General features: G+C 32.9%; 2 protein-coding genes and 2 long non-coding RNA genes across 8 annotated transcripts; 2 read left to right on the top strand and 2 right to left on the bottom strand.

The window, feature by feature from the left end:
- Nucleotides 1-204: 204 nt before the first annotated feature.
- On the bottom strand, nucleotides 205-2932 carry LOC148616272 (uncharacterized). Of its 2 annotated transcripts, none has more exons than XM_088583156.1 (2): nucleotides 2789-2932; nucleotides 205-1850 (listed from the first exon to the last, which is right to left on the bottom strand). In XM_088583156.1, the coding sequence occupies exon 2, from the start codon at nucleotides 1505-1507 to the stop codon at nucleotides 338-340; it is 1170 nt and encodes a 389-aa protein (XP_088439282.1). In that variant the 5' UTR covers nucleotides 1508-1850; nucleotides 2789-2932; the 3' UTR covers nucleotides 205-337. The 2 variants fall into 2 exon arrangements, with proteins under 2 accessions (XP_088439282.1, XP_088439281.1); XM_088583155.1 differs by lacking the exon at nucleotides 2789-2932 and adding an exon at nucleotides 2653-2748.
- Nucleotides 2718-15374, top strand: LOC148616269 (uncharacterized). Of its 2 annotated transcripts, XR_015922137.1 has the most exons (3): nucleotides 2718-2880; nucleotides 13917-14003; nucleotides 15234-15365. It is a non-coding gene; the product is annotated as an uncharacterized LOC148616269 (long non-coding RNA). The 2 variants fall into 2 exon arrangements; XR_015922138.1 differs by lacking the exons at nucleotides 2718-2880; nucleotides 13917-14003 and adding an exon at nucleotides 14049-14185 and having other exon boundaries at nucleotides 15234-15374.
- Nucleotides 3133-12963, top strand: LOC148616271 (uncharacterized). Its single transcript, XR_015922141.1, has 2 exons — nucleotides 3133-6027; nucleotides 6524-12963. It is a non-coding gene; the product is annotated as an uncharacterized LOC148616271 (long non-coding RNA).
- Nucleotides 6787-13923, bottom strand: LOC148616270 (uncharacterized). Of its 3 annotated transcripts, none has more exons than XM_088583161.1 (6): nucleotides 13378-13923; nucleotides 11406-11533; nucleotides 9905-9994; nucleotides 8467-8649; nucleotides 7590-7639; nucleotides 6787-6987 (listed from the first exon to the last, which is right to left on the bottom strand). In XM_088583161.1, exons 1-6 carry the CDS (start codon nucleotides 13428-13430, stop codon nucleotides 6886-6888), a joined length of 606 nt encoding a protein of 201 aa, XP_088439287.1. In that variant the 5' UTR covers nucleotides 13431-13923; the 3' UTR covers nucleotides 6787-6885. The 3 variants fall into 3 exon arrangements, with proteins under 3 accessions (XP_088439287.1, XP_088439286.1, XP_088439288.1); XM_088583160.1 differs by lacking the exon at nucleotides 13378-13923 and adding an exon at nucleotides 11762-11850; XM_088583162.1 differs by lacking the exon at nucleotides 13378-13923 and adding an exon at nucleotides 11719-11804.
- Nucleotides 15375-16645: the final 1271 nt, after the last annotated feature.

The raw sequence follows: 16645 nt of genomic DNA, 5'->3' as shown, positions 1-16645 counted from the left end.
ATGAATCATGAATAATACAGGTCAACTTGCTATGAATCTCGATCACCCATCAATCCTAGGAACAAATTTATTCCTGTTTTTTTTTAAGAATTCATCAATACCGCGAAAACCTTTGTAACAACACCTAAAAGGAGAACATATGTCTTTTGAAAAAAAATGAAAACAAACAAGTAAACACATATAGAAAAAAACCAAAACAAGATATACAATATTGTGATATTTGATATCATCACTAACTTAACAAAACAAATGATTTGTGAGTGAAAAACAATTGCAAACTTTGTTTCATAAAAACACATGAATAAAGTTATCTTGCTAACTTGTTATTTACCAAAGACTATGTACTTGACTGTCTTTTGTACCTGTCTCTTGGTTTATTCTCCTTTGACACTGGCGAAATGACACACTTTTTGTGAATTGAAGGAAAATACAATGTGAAATTTGCACTTTTTATAAAAGTTTTCGATTTGTCACTTTCTTTTCCATTCACGCTTTGTATGAAAGACTGGAAAGGAACATATACTTTTGTTGCAGCTTTCCTTCTTTGCTTCCGTCTTTTCTTTTTTGTCGTTTTAATTTTATCTGGAGACTCACTGACTACCGGCGTTGGTTCAGATAAGAAGGAATGCTTTGTCATATTGGTATCGGGACGTATTTTTGGAAATCCACCATCAGACATTATTGACCCACGTGACCATAGTAAATGTCTTGACGTCGAAGGCGTTCGGATGCTTTCGACAGAATCAGCTCTGCTGAGTCCAGACATGAATCTAGAATGAACAAGGAATGTTTCTGCTGTTTCTAACCGGCTGCTTGCGTTGTCAATACTTGGTAGTCGTTCGTTTGGTCGTAGGCTAAGAGTTGGTTTGACCTTGACTGGAATTATCATTTTGTCATCTCTTATTCTTGGCAGAGTTGTTAATTTAGAAACCCATGTCGCAGCACTTTGAACATCCTCTTCAGAATCCTGCTTAATATTTTGATGCGTAACATCAAGGATTTGATTGTGTCTGAACTCTGGTGATACGTCACCGCCACGTGACGAAGAGGAGGATGGTGTCGGAGTTCTACATTCTGCTATACTCTCTAATGCCCTATTTCTACCAGCATATGGAACATTGAGGTACGATGTTTGTGGTCTTTGATCATAAAAGTCATCATCAAGATCGCTGTAATCATATGGGGTATAATTTAAGTCATTATCTTCATCATCTAGAGGAAGATCTAAATGTGTACTTAATTTTGACATCCTTAGATATTCTGCTCCTGTATCATTGCTAAAACTATAGTTATTCTTTACAGATTTTGCAGGCTTTCTGAAACTCGGAATTGTCTTGTCTCTATTATTAAATCCATGTTGTTGATAATGCTGCTTTACACTATTTAAGACATTTAAATCTCGTGATCTTGGTAATGATTCGAAAGTAACTTTGGGTGATCTTGCCTTCTGAAAGTCCACTAAAAACGGACGCATTGACACTTTTTTAACAGGCATTGAATAACTCATGTTTACAATTTACTGGTTTTTTTTACGAGTGATATTAGAACACTACATCCATCTTTAAACCGTTCAACTAGCATGGAAAAGTACCCACCAATTACAACCACTTTCATTAGTCGTTGTTATGTTTGCTCAATGTTTTGTTCTTTATCAAATTTCCTCCAAAATGTATCTCGATCACCGATTCCATCGAAACTATGTCTAAATCCAAAATGCATCTAAACCTGATCTATTGAACGAGAACATTTGATCGGCTAATAATGTATAATACCTTTCGTTGTACACTGTGGGGTTAATCTCATATTAAGCAATCTAAAAGAGGATTATTCTTAATGCCAGATCTTGTCGGCTGAAATTAACGAAAATTATTCAGTTTGCAGCCTGTACACAGTACATATGTTCAATGTGTGATTTAAAATAAGTTTAAATTAATTTAATACCTTCTTCTAATAAACAAATCGATACATCCATCAAGGCCATTCATTGTTAATTCTCATGAAGAATATACCCACAGAACATCAGTAAAATGATTAAAGGGACAAATTATCAACTTTCTTTAAACTATGTACACTTTGATAAATCATGTATTTGTTTATGACTTATAACCACAAAAAATATAGTTCCATTAGCAGCTAAATGATAAATCAATACCCTTGAAATAGACAATGAATGAAGAGTTATTTCGAGAAATACTTAAACTTGTCTGAATTTAAACATTGACTCACTCCAGCTGTTTCTATTGAGTTAATTGTAATTTCCCATGCTTTACTTACGCTGCAAATGGAACGAAATATAGTGTTTTGAAGCAATATTGCACTTCTTAATGAACAAAATAGTGTTCAAGCCTAACTAAATATAATTAATCACTAAAGGTCTTTGGTATTTAGACAGGAAAAAAACAATGCATAAAGTGATTAGCTTCTGAAACAGAAGAGCTGGCAATTTTTATTTATTATAACATCACTAACTAACAATCAGCCGTTGACTCAATGTCAATGTCATTTTGCCGATTCACGATAAAAAAAATTAAAACGAAGCTTGAAATCAAATAAAAACAATTCACTGTGATCATTTGTTTACAGCACAAAATGACGATGATAATTTCATTTTTATTTAAATTCTTGACGAAACTTCTACTAATGCTAACTTACATTTGTAGTGTAAACAAATTACAAAATCCATTCCAACCCGGTAAGAAAGGTAATTTGATAGTTACTTTTTAATTTAAAAAAAAAGGTCTTTTAAAGATAATTCGTTTTAAAATTTTCTTTGATAATATGAAAATACCTGTGTTATATAATGTTGTAAGAGCCTATAAGAAGGCAGAAGAACTTCCTCGTTACCGCAACAGCACATGCAGTAAGATTATAAGAAATCTGGTAAGTTTTCGAAAGAAGTATATTTATCAATATGACACAAAGGCATTATTAAGTTTGAAATTGATTACAATCGCTTTGAAATGTATTTTGTGGAAATAAGGATACCCATCCATACGTCATTTTGTTTGTCAAACATTAATTCTCCCTTATTTCCTTCTCCAATCGCCTGATTGATTTTTCCAAACTAATTGCGTCGTATCTTAGATTCAATTCAGGATTTCCATACTATAAATAAGTTTTTAAATCTGGTATATACAGCTTATTTATATCACCATTTTTCTCTTACTAGGTGAATTCAAATATGATTTCCAGAGATTTATTGAAATGTTTTCAATATCATTTTGATTGGAATGTTTGCCATTAGCCATATAAAATACTCGTTTAAAAGTTTACTTTTGAACAACTATTATCGTGATTCATACCTTAAAGTTCGCGATTTTTTTTCTCCAATTTTGCATATGCATTTGGAACACTATACTGATGAATAAAAAAGCTACACTTACATCTCAAATATTTAAAAAAGTCTAAAACTATCAGAATCTTTTACTACGGGAGTCACGTGATTGGTCACAGGAGGCGTTGTTGACGTTGACGTTGTAATTTCCATCTCTTTTTTTTTAAACAACCGTTATCAAATATGATTTTAAACCTTTCTGGTACTAACGTATCATCGTAGCTTTTGACGTTTCTATGGTTAAAAAAAGAAATTTAAATCCACAAAATATTGATTCGCATTATTTTTTCCGAAGTATTTTCATTCGCCATGAACTTTTTGATTAATTTCATTCCTATCAACAAAGTTACGGTTTTTCGTGTTTCGCAAAAATTGTGAAAAGAATATAGCAAAATGTTCATACTTTATTCGAAATATGTGTGATGCTTCTAAAATTATTTTTTTTAAATTTAAAAATGAATTCAGATTGCCGGAAGTTTTAAAACGTGACACACTTGATTAAACATAAATTTTATTTTATTTTTAAACTAGGGTATGCTATAAAATAAAATTTTAATCTAAACGTAATCAAAAGAGTTCTCACTTATACATTTTGCAGTAATTATATCTGTTTTTAAGAAGTTTGAAAGAAATGCATATGCCACAGTCATCCACATTATATCAACATAGACATTCTTCATACTAACATGTATTATAATCATTTCACATCATAATAGAAATCAGAATTGTTGTGTGAAAATATGTCAATTGTAGAATTAGGACTGAAATATGTGTGACAGCCACCCACATGATGTCAATATTTCAATTTAAATATAAATTTTAAATTCAAAAATAACTTTTTTTATAAAGCAGTTTTCAAATACCCTATGAGAGACTCGTAAGAGCAGTCAAGGACGTTAAAAAAACCTAAGTAGTAGTTTTTGTAAATGATTCAATTTATATTATGGAAAATTATTAGGTTAGATATATATAAGTCTAAAGGATTGTACAACGATACCGATAAAGATGTTAACACACTATAATAAAGTATATAATGGGCAAAATTTTCAGTCAACAAATGATCTTCTTCAGTGCCTTAAATAAACTGAGTGTGTATGAAAGTAAATGGTCTGTGAACACAACTCACTACCTAATCAGGTGAATACCTGTGACGTATAAAATTTTACCGACAGTAACAAAGATCTTGAACATTGTGCTATAGACACACGTTGTGTGTTGATCTTGAATACTGAACTATAAAAATAAGAAACTATACAGAATTAGAAGAACTTAATGTTTTTTGTTAATTCAATGTGGGTGTAAAACACGGAGTTCTTTTATCCAAAATCCCTCCCGCTTCACTCTCTGTAGATCGCTCCAGATCGTGTTTTGTTCCACGATGGAGATTTTCATTTTGTTGAAATCATCGAAGCAGTGGTTAGGTAATCTGAAGTGTTGACTCACTGGGAGTAAAGGTTTTTTTTGTTAGGTCGCTTCTGTGTCCGTTCAAGCGCTTGTGAAAAGGCTGTTTAGATTCACCAACATATTGAAGGCCACAGATGGGACAGTGGAGCAAATATATTACATTAGCACTCTTGCAGTGCACGTTGCAAAATATTTTGTAGCGTTTCCCCGTGACTGTGCTGGTGAATGATGACGATTGGTGCATTTGGTTGCAACATTTACACCTTTTGTCACCACAGGAGCGACTCTCGCCTGGAGTCAAGTTGGGCTTAGATATTTCAGCCCTCACAAGTAGACTACGCAAACTGTCTGGCTGTCTGAAAGCAATCATAGGTGGTTCGGGAAAGACTTTGGATAATGTTGAGTTTCTCTCGACAGAGGCCCAGTGCTCACGAAGGGTGTTGTGGCTGTTTTTAAGGCAGGGGTGGTATGTTGGAACACAAGGGGTTCTTTTACATTTTTTCTTTGCCTTGTATTGTAACAAACCACTTCTTGGGATATTGTGAATTTTTTGGAACCCTTCATTGATGGTCTTGTATCTATATCCCCTTCTTCTTAAATTGTTCTTCAGTTGACCTAGACGTTTCTTTAAGGGTTCGTCATTTGAACAAATGCGTCTTAGCCTAAGCGCTTGACTGAATGTTATACTCTTAGTCAGGTGAGATGGATGACAGCTCTTAGGCATAAGATATTGGTGTGTGTCAGTTGGTTTTGAGTATAGGTCCGTGGAGCGCTCCCCCCCCCCCCCCCCCCCCCGATAAGGTGCTGGAGGTATCGAGGAACGAGATGCTAGTAGCAGATGTTTCGTGAGTGAACTTAATTAAAAGATGTTGATTGTTGGCACGAGCGATAAAATTGTTTAGTTCTTCTTCGTCATGTGTCCACTTCATATCCACGTCGTCAATAAACCTATACCAGGACAGAGGCTTTTCTATAGAGGATTCAAGTAGTTCTTTTTCAAATTTTCCCATGAAAATATTGGCAAAAAAACGGAGCCATTTTGGTACCCATAGATTTGCCATTTATTTGTAAGTAATGGTCTCCATTAAAAGTAAAATTGTTCTTTTTAAAAACCATTGTGAGCAAAGTGACTAGGCAATCAGTAGGTGGAACTTTGACCTCCCGAGAGTCCCATACTTCTCTGCAAGCCTCGATACCATCAGAGTGAGGAATGTTGGTATAGAGAGATGTAACGTCCATAGTGACCAGAGTGGTGTTTGGTGGAAGGGTATTCAGAGCCTGCATCTTCTGTAAGTAATCAGTCGTATCTTTTATAAATGATGGAAGTTTTTCAACATGTGGACGTAGATGAAAGTCCACGAATTCCGAAATTTTCTCTGTTGGATGGCCGTTAGCAGAGACTATAGGTCCACCTGGGTTGTTAACTTTGTGAATTTTGGGAAGTGAATATATATACTCCACTCCCAACCCCCAATAATACAATAATATATATAAACTATTAAAAATGCCCTATGAAATGCATTTTTTATTGTCAATTTACATGTAACTTCCCCTACCAACTAGTTTGTATTTTGATAATTATGCAAACTTATGTTTTGGGTCCATAGAAATGGCCAAGAATACCCTACAACATCATAGAATAATCTTGATATCCAGCCTATATAGCCTAGCTGGTCGGGCGGTCCAGGGCGCACTGGAAGTTAAACCCCAACAATCAATCAATCAATCAAGATATCAATACAGATTTTTGACCAAAATGTCTTTAGCCTGTTTTTTTTTTTTCAGGTATATTGCAAATTTATTTAGTAATGTAATCAGTGGTTAATGTAAACAGTAGTTCTTCGTGCCACTAGATTATCCAAGTGATCAAATTTTCCGTAATTTTTCCTCTCGAAAATTGATGATGATTGTATTTCTGGGAATCTTCTTGTATTGAACATCTATAGCATGAATTCATTCAATATACATATTATTCCGCTATTTATAAGAACACTATCCAATTTAATATATATGAAACAAAATACTTTGAACGTACAAACAAGACAAAACAAGGAGAAATTGTGTAATATGAGTGAAGCGAACTATATCAAAAATACACTCTGGAACTTTAAAATGAATAGTTAAATGATTAAGATCATCAAACTGTTTTATTTCCAGTCGTCAGGAGCCTCCACATAGACTGTAGCATTCATGCAAACATACACGTGCCCAGTACTATTAGTCAACTTTGTGTGGAACAAATTATAACCCTGCCAAAAAAGAATATTTTTCTTATTATATCGTAGAATAATAAAAATGATTTCAGCTTCAATAAAGAGCTGTTTAATGTTTCTACTATTATTTGTGAGTATATTCCCCTGGTATACTGAGCATAAGTTTTAATCGCAAATGTAATATTATAATCCTAACTTCAGCAAGACAATTTCGGTGGGTGCATGTAGAAAAGCAGAAAACGCTTTTCCTACCGGTGCACATGGTCCATGCTCCCGGTTTTAGTGGATTCCAAGTTGCTTATTTACTTTTGTGACTTTGTATTTATTTTTTTGATTAGTTTATGTTCTTTGTTGTGTGTGTCTGTTTTCAAGGTCTGGTCCTTGTCCCAGGATTGGATTCTTCTGATTTCCACTGGAATCTTGGTTCCCTTGATTACACTATGATATGATTTAATATACATGAGAAGCAAGAGGCTGGAAATGAAATATAATTGTGTCCACTTGTTGCTGTGTACTTTGTGTTGGTTAACTTGTGTCACAAATGTATACATTTCGTGCAAACAGAGAGGACATGTCCTAGAACGATCTTACAATCATTAACAGTGTTAACAACTTTATTGGAAAGAGTGTACACTTACAGATGTAACGTCATCGAAAGTTTCATACTCAAAGGAGAATGTCACACGGTCTACAAAATAATGTAGTAACTTATGGTTATTATCAAAATTCAATATCAGTTCAACAGACACTAACAGGTCGTGGTATTTCACAGCACACTTTTATACACGTAAAAACATTGTCGGTTGCATGTTTTTTTTTTGTTTTTTTGTTTTTTTTTGGGGGGAGGGGGTGGTTGTTATACCTGTGTCTAAATTGCTGTGGTATAATCAATTTTCAGGATGAAAAAAAAAAACGTATTTCAAGTAGTTTATGCTACAAATAACATTATTAGCAGGTATTGAGGTTGATGGTATTGATGGTATTACACAGACTGTGGTATAAATAAAGTAAAACCTAATGATTAGACTCATTCAGATCTCTATATTCTAAATATGTTGAAAAGCAATTGATCAAATGAATATTATAATCATTCAATTGGAGTGTAATATGAAAGCTTTTTTGTAGGATGAATCAAGTGCTATTCTCAGTGGATGAATCATGGGAGAAAATCATTCAAATCCTTCCATGAAATCTCATTCAAAATATTATCTGAAATACGGAAATGGCATAACATTTTAAGTGTCAGTAATTCGTATATGAAATTCATTCCAATTTCATTATCAAAGGGAGATAACTCTCTTTCCTCATCTAATTCTATTGTAACGTTGAACTCGCTTTTCTGCAGCCTTTGATACTTCTAACAAAAATGAACCGTCGATTCATTTTCAACAGACCATAAGCAATATGCATACATTGTCACATTTTCATGATTTTTTCCTTAACATAGTTCATTATTTTTTTTCAAGCTTGATTCTAACAGATTCCGGCACTTGACTTGACTATACAACTACTTACCCCCCTTTTTGTAGGGGCATTTCTTTGGCTTCCTTATGATATCTAAATTGGATGACTCAAGAGTTTGCTGAAGTGTGGAACATTTATAATTTTGGGAGAAACCGACAGAAAGTATCCAAGGGTCTTTTTCTTTTACCTTTATATACCATTCTACTTCTAATTTTCCACTAACAAAACCTGCGTCTAAAAAATACGTATACCAAACACGTTTTAACTCAATTAAAATACAGAAGTTTAAGTATTTCCACATTACAATGAAAAGAAAATACATCGCAACTCGTTTTCTTATATCTATTGCAGACACAGTGATAAAGAATAAATCTCAATTTTGCTGGTAATAGGACTAACTGTCCGAGAACACTCATTCAGTAATTATATCAATCATATGAACCTCCCAAATAGACACCAGCTATGAATGTCGTATTTAAATACATACTTTCATAAAAAAAAAATAGATGAAACCTTTGACTCTCTCCCGTATTGTTTACTTTCCATTCATCTATGGCCAGTGGTTTTTTTTGTAAAGCTTTTGATTCATATGTATACAAGAAAATCGAATGTACTAAGGTTATTGAATATGGTAAATTAAAAAAAAAACTTATTTTATTGGACTACTTGGATGTACAGTGTATGTAGATTACAGTTAAATTTTAACGAGCAGCAAGGTTAGGTTTTTTTCCAGAAGGAAAAAAATGGCTGACCAGTCCGGGCACTTGCCTCACAGTTATTAATTGTCCTATGTATAATATAAAGTACGTTTCTTTTGTTTTGTATGATTTCTTCTTCGTTTGGTGTTGTTTTGATATTTAGCGTTGATTTGTCCAGGGTTTACTCATCAATTGTTGTATTTCTGATATTGTAGCGTTGTTTTATCTGTTTTATCCAGGGTGTACTCATCGTTTGATGCATTCATGATATTGTAGCGTTGATTTTTTTTCAAGGTTTATCTTTGTGTGTGCCTTGTTTTATATTGTAGCGTCGTTTTGTCCAGGGTGTACTCCTCGTTTATTGTGTTTTTGATATTGTAGCGTTATTTGTCCAGAGGTTACTTCTCACTTGTTGTCTCAATGATATTGTAGCATTGTTTTTTCCGGGTTTACTCATCGTTTGTAACATTATTGATATTGTAGCGTTGTTTTTGTCCAGGGTTTACTCCTAATTCGTTGTCTTAATAATATTGTAGCGTGGTTTTGTCCAGGGTTAACTCCTCATTTATTGTATTGTTGATATTATGGCGTTGTTTCGACCAGTGTTTACACCTCTTTTGAATCTCTTGTATTGCTAATTATCCTGTCAAACTACTCTTAACAATACAAAAACAATTAGCCACTCCAATAAACCAGGATTCTAACCGTACCGAAGTCTAAGATCCATGCTTTCAGATTTTGTTCACAATTCAGGTTTATTATGAATAATTTTTTTATGAATAGATACTTACTGAATATAAGATCCACATTCCCAGTAATTATGCCACTTATTTTCATATTTTTTGGCGTCCATGTTCCGTTTACATAGTAAGCATTTTTATCTAATAACAAAAGACAAAGAACAGAAATGTAGGAATAAAATTACTTACAATATAATCTGACCTTTTTTCATTACTAAAGATATGTTGCAATATTGTCACAATAAATAATTAAGTTTACTTTTCAATCTGCCTGCTCTTAGGAGATAACCCACATGAAAAATCCAAACGTTTCTGTCATATTTTAGTGTTCGAAACTACGCAGACCTTTTTGCATCGCGCTAAAACTATAACAAATAGGCTTCTGGAACAGGGTTATGTTGCCACAAGATTGAAGTCATCACTAGAGAAGTTTTATAGTAATCATCATGAACTCGTGGATTGTTATGGTGTATCCATCTGCACCATGAAAATTGATTTATTCAACGGGTCATAGTTTTTCTTTTCTCGTTTGTCTACCCCGGACTTGACTTTTATAACTCGGCGGGTGTTTCTAGAAAAGCAGAGAACGCTCATCCAACCGGTGCACTTCGTCCATGCTTCCACTTTACAGTGGTGTCCGAATTGCTTATTTGATTTTGTTACTTTGTATGTATGATTTTAGTTACTTTGTGTTCTTTGTTGTGAGTGTCTGTTTTCCATGTCTGGTCTTTGTCCCTGGATTACATTCTTTTGATTACCGCTATAACCTTGGTTCACTTGATTACTCTTACAGAGTTATCTTCCTTAATTTTGAATTCTACAGTACAATCTTTTTAAATCTATCTTCTATGAACAAGGGTTATATGAAAATCCATGCGTTACTTTAATTCTGTTTACTATGACATTTTAAACAAAATATCAAAAATAAATATATCTATCCAACCATGAATCACATTTTGCATAATTCTTTGGTGAAATGCTACTTAATTGCTTTTTTAATCATTCTCATGTATAGTCTTTTACTGGTTTGTATATATTGCTCGACTAAGCTTACACAATAAATAAGATGCCTTTGTTTGTAATATACATCGCATCTGTAGCAACAATTTTACCATGTTTTGAAAACAAGACCAGGTTTTTATATCTAGATTTGATAGTCTTCGTTAACGTATCAGATGAAAATCAAAAGATACCTTTAACTTTATTAATCGACATTGCGGAAGTATGAGTAATTTTTTCACGACCGATAATCTTTATACTTTGTCGTGACATTTATAGAAATTTGCAGTATTACAAACTAAAAATTCCCTAGAAACCCTTATATTACACGTTGTAGAACCTCTTAGCCCTGGATTCCGCTCTTGTATTTTGAAATTTTGGTAGTTAGTACTTCTGGCACGCAATTAATTTTTGGATTGTTTTATACATCTTCCCATGTATTTGACCCGAATGCTGTCGATGAGAAGTTGCTTCTTGAAATACTGGTACATCATATCAAATTTTCTTAATTAGTATAATCGGTTTTTTTTTAATATAATTAGGACATATTTACCACACAGAACAACTGAGCCGTAGGTTTTGTCATCATCTTGTTCCATCTCATGTACATTCCTTGTCGAGCTAAAACCAGACCCAAACACCATCAGCATGCATACCAACCATATCATCTTTATGTTACTTCTATAAATAATTTTTAAAAAATCAAAATAATGCGAATAATCCTATGAATGAAGTGAAATGACAAATCCGTGACTGAATTAGAGATTATTTCTTTCGAAATGGGTATTGAAACGAAAAAAGAATAATTATTTTCAATAATCGTAGACGCTTCAAACTAAGTAGTCCAAAAGTAAAACAAAACACACCAATATTCAGCAATAATGTGGCCAAAACAATAAATATTCATACAGAATTTCTTCCTGGTTTTTAATTTGGATATTTTCAGCTCTATTGCTCAGTGCTTTGGATTGGCCTGTATACATAATGTGTAACCAAAACGGGGAAGTACATGTATTGTAAATAAAACGTGTGCATGTTCGAATGTAATGTAATACATATATATAATTTATATTGACCTACATTCAATCAACAAAAGGAACGTTCCAATAGGGAGCTGTAGTTATTCAGAGAATGACCTAATAACGACATTTGATAATGCAGCGTACATGTATAAATTATTAAGAAGAAAACAATCGGATCATATATAAACATGGCTAATGTTTTCATATACAATATCAGTTAAAACTTAAAATGCACAATCCTATTCAAATTTATTTTCTAAAATGTGGTAAACTTGTAAATGTTTGTTTAGGTTTTTGTTTGTATATTTTTTGTTTGTTTTCGTTTTGTTTCGCTTTTTGTTGGTTTTCGTTTGTTTGTTTTCGTATGTTTGTTTGTTTTGTTTTGGTTTGTTTTGTTTTGATTTTTTGTTTTTGCTTCTTTTTTTGTTTTTGTTTTTTTGTTTTGTTTTGTTTGACATCGACTTTTATTACCTATGTACTTCTTTGATTGAAAAATTGATTTTTCCTGGTTTTAAAATCTGATTAGCTTTCCATAACCTTCCAAACCTCCTTCTGAATGAGATTTCAAAAAGTTTCAAAACACCAATGTCGGGGATGTACAAGTCAGTCTGGTAATCGGCTAACATCAAATCAGATTACCCGATTTAGACAGTTCAGTGCTATAATCTACACATAACTGTTAACAAATAACAAAATGTACTTAGGTAAGGGGGTGTTCATATTGTTTTTACACAATTGCTGATAATGTATACATCCGGTTTAAAAAAAAACGATCAACCAACAGGTTGATAAACAATGTAGAATATTGAGTACAACGCGGCAATCAAAAGTTCGTCCACTAAATACCAAACAACGAATAAATAAACTTCTACAGGTCACCACACAGTCTTCAATGATGAACAAATTCCATTAAATCACGTTAACCAATCGTCTGGGAAATGATTTTTAATAAAGAGTCATCAACACAAAATATAGTATTGAAAAACATCAATAATATTTTGTACTTTGAAACAAAAGAAAAGGTTGAGGTCAAGAACACTTGGCGTAGAGGACATCACAAACAAACAAACTTAATAAAAATGATCTGACCGGAAAAGAATGAAATATATATACATGCAAAAGACGAACTGCAACAAGGCCTTTCTGTTAATGACATCTAATATAATATATGATCGAGATAGATGTCTAACAACTAATATATAACTGTACATTTTAAAATCTTTCCTAATCCCTTCACGTCTTTCCTAATCCCTTCAAGTCTTTCCTAATCCCTTCACGTCTTTCCTAATCCCTTCAAGTCACCAACTATAAATTCTTCTGTAGCTAGTCCAATGGCAATTTTCAAATTTTCCCCTACGACGTCAAAACCTCTTTTGTTATAAACATTTACTTTTTAAGAAATTGTTTTCAGCAATGTTGAAGGGTTGAAACGAGGTAATAATGTAGCCAATACCCATCTAAATTAAAAAATATACTGACACAGGAGATTAATATAACAAATACCTTTGGTTCCAAAGCTGAAAACCCATTTTCAGAAATACTGTTTGCAGCCTCATACATATAAAAGAAATTAACAAATGTGTCTTTGTATGATCGGCATTCTACAAATTGAAATTGAAGTGATTAATACCGTTTGTCGGTACTATACATAATAATTACACGAATCCAGGCTGCCTCTGTCCGTAGTTTTTTTTGTGTTTTTTTTTTAATTTTTTTTTAATTTTTTGTGCATTTGTAAATTTGAAGCTGCATTAATCCTGGAACCAACTTTTTTGCGACACCCTCTCCCACTGAGTTTACTCTCACTCAAGATCATATTTGGTTCCGGCTGTTTTTTTTCCTAAAAAACACATTTTGTCATTTGTTAACAGTTATTTTGGATCGTTCCATTCATCGTGAGCCACGCTTGCGCTGGTCAGTTTCGGGAATTTGATACATCGCATCTACCCCAATGAACTTGAGATAAAGGATACTACAGATACGGTAAAGTCTGCCTCATATCTTGATCTACACTTAAAGATCGATCGTTTGTTTTCCGCCAGAATCGTGGTACCCTGGATTACTCTGTCACATTACACAACAATTCAACACTCACACTGATTTTCCTCAGGCTGTACATACAACTAAAGGTTAGTTTATTTTCACCAATAGTGTCAAACACATCATTGAAGTTCGGGATGGTAAACGCTAAAAAACCAGCTTTTATTCTCACAGACATGGCATTACCAAACATAGAACTGAGTTTTTGAATACAAGAAAAGGTAGAACATGTCCGGTGGAAAAGAAAATGAATCTATGACAGATGATGTCCGTGAGTATTTAGAAAACGGACACTTACTTCTAAAAAAATGTTCTACCCGACTTTTATATCCAAGACGGCTTAATTATTTAAACTAAAAAGAACAAAAAGTTAAATTAATATAAAAAAATTCATTTGCCTAAAATAGAACTGTAGAGGTATTTGAAAAATGGAAAATAAGAAAGGTGTCTATGCATTTTGTTTGTTTTGTTTTGTTTTTTGTTTTTTGTTTGTTTGTTTGTTTGTTTCTTTTTTTTTTGTTTTTTTTGTTTTTTTGGTTTTTGTTTTTTTGTTTTTTGTTTTTGTTTTGTTTTGTTTTTTTTTGTTTTTGTTCTTTATCTAAACATGATACACATCAATTTTTATATACTATCTAAAAACGTTAAATGGAGTTGCAACTCACTTCCTAAATAACCAACGACATCATATGTCATTAAGTTATTTCCTCTTCCACCAGAATTGATCTCGAGTAAGCAGCATGGCGGGAGTCTTGCAGGTAACAAGGAACCAGTTCATGACCTTGTCACGACATGAGAGCTCTTCTTGACTTCTCATAATTAGAAATAAATATCATTTCTCATAATGAGATTATATTAGTTGTCCAGCATGAACATTTAAAAAAATATAAAACTTGTTAGGCGAGAATTTCTTCCTTGCAAGAACCACTCCTTAACCAGTATATGTAAAAATAACAGTTGATATTTTTGCTTACCTATTTCCAAACATTTTGAAATTTATACATTTTCCCATACATCTTGAAAATTAAAACTACATAAACATGTACTTTAATTGAAAATATACATTTGTTGTACGTATTTCTAAATTTTAATAAAATTCAGCTTGAAAACCAGTGACTGCCAAGACGTATGTTTAAGTGATTTGGGACAAGGTTTTTTTCAGGTCTAGGGGTCAATTACACAACAATGCAATGCATTACACTACCATTTTATAATGTTTGCATGACTATTACCATTAATCAATTTTGATGATGTCACGCATTACATTACACATTACATTATAGATTCAAAACAGCAATTTTAGTTTTCTTTTCTTTTTGCAGAAAGACATACAGATATTCATTCAACATGGTATTTGAAGAGTATTTAATTTTTAGCACTTGGTAATCATAGTGTTTTGAGGTTTTATCACTTTGAATGCCCTTTTTATGTCTGAATATTTCCCTGGAAATACTGAAAAATTTTATTTTATAGCTGTTCTTATATATAGTTTGTATTAGATGTTCTTTAATGAATGGTCTTGATTAAGTCATATTTTGTAATTTTAATTTTAAAATAAAACAATATACATGCCACTTCATATGTGTCTAATTAGAGGAAATGACCACTGGCTCAGAGTATAAGCAAGGTGGGCCGCCATGTTAAAAAAACATCAGTGCCATGGTTAAATTGCCGTCTGCCATGATCAACTTTTAGTTACCATATTGGGCCTACAACTATTCTATGCCAGAGAAACTCATCAATTACTGACTCAGATAATATAAGCCATGCAATAAATAATGCCAAATTTACGACCGAAGCCAATCTGAAGATAATTATGATAATGTCGATAAGATTCTTAATAAGTTATCCCACAAATTAATTTTAAGGAAGGTGTCAGTCAGATGAAAATATCTATTGTGAGGCGATCAAAAGTGACAATGATTAAAGGTAGGTCATTTTTTGGCCAACTACACGTGGCTTTTTTTAAATGCAAAGGTTGAATGTTAAAGCATTTCAACATAAGGAAACTTAATTAAGGAACGTAAAGAATTCCCGAAACAATGTTTATTCCATTTGATACTTGCTAAAACACTTTAGATGAAAATAAAAGAGCATTCTGTAACCTTTGTCCCATTTGGGACATTAAGATGTTTATATTTTTATATAAACCACTTTTTGATTAAATGCTATTAGTAGCACATTCTGGATCACCTGAACGTTTAACTGGAAGTAAAAATAAAATCCCAGACCAACCCCATCCGAAAAACATTTTGTTTTGTATATTGGAAATTTATAGCAATATGTATAAGAAAAGAAATAGGTCACAAGAAAATAATATAGGTATACTTATTAAAGAGTAATCAAGGGAACCAAGGTTGTAGCGGTAATCAAAAGAATGTAATCCAGGGACAAAAACCAGACATGAAAAACAGACATACACAACCAAGACCATAGAGTAACTAAAATCATACATATGAAGTAACTAAAGTAAATGAGCAACTCGGACTCCACTAAAAACTGGAATATAGACACGGTGCACCGGTAGGGTAAGCGTCCTCTGCTTTTCTAGAAACACCAACCGAGTTGCTCATAAAAAGTCAAGTACGGAGTAGACGAAATAGGAAAGAAAAACTATGACACGTTGAACAAATCAGTTTTCATGGCGTAGATGGATACACCGTAACGATCCACGAGTTCATGATGACGGCCATAAAACTTTTGTAGTGATGACTTCAATCTTGTAGCAACACAA

This window comes from Perna viridis, chromosome 5 (assembly GCF_037379345.1).
Source record: "Perna viridis isolate PV_CMFRI_1.1 ecotype Kerala chromosome 5, ASM3737934v1, whole genome shotgun sequence".
Taxonomy (NCBI): domain Eukaryota; kingdom Metazoa; phylum Mollusca; class Bivalvia; order Mytilida; family Mytilidae; genus Perna; species Perna viridis.
This window is presented reverse-complemented; position numbering and strand designations above follow the sequence as displayed.